The sequence below is a fragment of the Peromyscus leucopus genome, chromosome 1 (assembly GCF_004664715.2).
Source record: "Peromyscus leucopus breed LL Stock chromosome 1, UCI_PerLeu_2.1, whole genome shotgun sequence".
Classification (NCBI taxonomy): domain Eukaryota; kingdom Metazoa; phylum Chordata; class Mammalia; order Rodentia; family Cricetidae; genus Peromyscus; species Peromyscus leucopus.
This window is the reverse complement of record NC_051063.1, coordinates 168807362-168809543: the sequence shown is the minus strand read 5'-3', so window position 1 is coordinate 168809543 and position 2182 is coordinate 168807362. Positions and strand designations below refer to the sequence as shown.

Genomic DNA, 2182 nt, shown 5'->3' with positions numbered 1-2182 from the left:
AACCTGTCTTGAAAAACCAAAAAAAAAGAAGAAGCAGTTCAGCTGAGATTCATTCTGGATGAGGACTCAGAGGCTTCCAGCCTGAGGAAACAGGTTCAGCTGAGGAAGGTGAGGTGGCTGTGGCTTGTTCTGCTTCTCTGATCTTCCAGCATTCACCCCAAAACCTGGCTCCAGGTTGGTTTCTATTAATAAGACCTTCTAACAATTCTTGCTACAGACACATGTTACATCTGGCATCCAACTTGTGGGGGACAAATTCATAAAAAAGCCACTTGCCTGGGGCTTTGTGGGCCCCAGCTCAGGTCTGACCTGCACATGGGCCAAAGTCTCCACCCCAGGCGGGTCAGAGTCCCTAACCCACTAGCTAAGTTTCTATTGCAGCCTCTCTGCAGCAAACTCCCCAGGCTCAAGTTCCAAACACTCCAGAATTAGCTGCTTTCACACGTTCCCCAGTGCAGAGAGCTGGCTTTTTGGTTTCTTTCCTCTCCTGGTGGGTTCTGGCTTTCCTTGGGCTCTCCCCTCGAGCTGCTGCTACACCATCATCTGAATTGTCATTGTCAGCAGATTTGGTGAGTCAATTAAGATTCTTAAAGGGAGGAAATAGTTAAAAGAAAAGATTTTCCCCACATTAAAAAATAGGAAACATTTTTACAATGGAAGGTGTTTGGTCTCTGTTTGATGACACACTAGGCAGTCTGAAAATGGAACAACTAAATGAGAGGATAGATAATTAATGTTGATGGGATAGAGATAATGTCAATTATAAATATTATTTGATCATTTCTGTTTTATCATTTAAAAAGTTGGTTAATGTGAGTGCCAAGATAAAAATTTTAGAAAAACTTGTTAAAACAGATCATAGAGAAATTCAGACCCAGTAGAGGAATTTAAAGGTGAACTAGTCTCAGCATTAAATTATACAGTTACAGAGAAACAGCCTAAGGTTTTCAAACAGCCAACCTTAATCTGTCTGATAACCTTATGGGAACTGCCAAATGCTCAAGGCTGTGTATGAGCTAACTGGACTCTTGTGGAAATGTTAGACTTGAGGAGATTTAAAGAAGCTATAGTCTCATATGGTATGCATTATCCATTTGTAAAACAGATGTTAAAGTCATGGTCAACTTGTACTAGAATTATCCTTCAAGACTGGAAAGATTTGGTTACATCTGTCCAAGAGGATGGTCTACAGTTACAATGGAGAACCTGTTGAAAAAAGGAAACTGAGACTAGAACAATGCTGTAGGACTAGAGTTATGGAAATTTCCCAAGATCATCTTCTTGGAGAAGGTGATTATGCTGATATACAAAGACAATCTTTATATAATGACCACACCCTAATTCTATACCATATGGCAGCCTTGAATGCTTGGGACAGAATTAAAGAAGTAAGAAAGAAAATTGAGTCATTTACAAAAATTATACAGGGCCCAAAAGAAATTTTCACATATTTTTTTTTTTTTGCATGAGCCAGTCACCTTTTATTGGACACTAGTTCTTAGGACATGAAGACTCAGCCACAGTTGAATTCATGGATGGGAATGGGGCAGGTGGTTGTGCTCAGGTATGCAGTACCCTCCACAGTGACCCTTCTTCAGTGGTATTTGTGTCACTGCTCATGTTTGAGTTCCTTGTAAGAAATGCAGTATCTGAAAACCACATAGGCTGCCAGCACCATGTTAATCCCCGAGATGCTACCTTTCTGCATGTTGATGTACTTGTTGTAATACCAGTCAGAACCTCTCTGAAAGGCTCCCACTATGCCACTGGGGGTGAAATTCCACATCATTATCCAGCTTGGCAGCTCTCCATGTTTAACCTCCATGAGCTTCTTATCCTTCAGTGGCACGAGCGATGCCATCTTGCAGTCATGGTGTCCGCAAACGCTTCACAGATTTCTTACAAAGGCTGTCTTCAGCAGTAAATAGAATGATACCAAATTCAGAAGCTAGGCAGATAATAATTGAATCTCTGATGCTTGAAAATGCTAATGTAAATGGGTAATTAGGCCATTAAAGGCAAGATCAGTACCCTTGGAGAAATGGATCCAAGATACAATAAATATTGAATCTCATGACCATGATGATACTTGGATAGGAGAGGTGATTTCCAGAGGTTTGAAGAAAAATAGTAATGTCAGGTATTTCAGTTGTGGTAAACAAGGTCACCTAAAAAGGGACTG

General features: G+C 40.7%; 1 protein-coding gene across 1 annotated transcript; it reads right to left on the bottom strand.

The window, feature by feature from the left end:
- Positions 1-1609: 1609 nt before the first annotated feature.
- LOC114681567 (ATP synthase subunit f, mitochondrial-like) lies at positions 1610-1875 on the bottom strand. The gene has a single exon (XM_037204359.1). The coding sequence runs from the start codon at positions 1859-1861 to the stop codon at positions 1610-1612; it is 252 nt and encodes an 83-aa protein (XP_037060254.1). The 5' UTR covers positions 1862-1875.
- Between the last annotated feature and the right edge of the window lie 307 nt (positions 1876-2182).

Bases quoted from the DNA above. Each gene is read 5' to 3' on its own strand.
- LOC114681567 (XM_037204359.1), bottom strand. From the start codon at position 1,861: ATGGCATCGCTCGTGCCACTGAAGGATAAGAAGCTCATGGAGGTTAAA.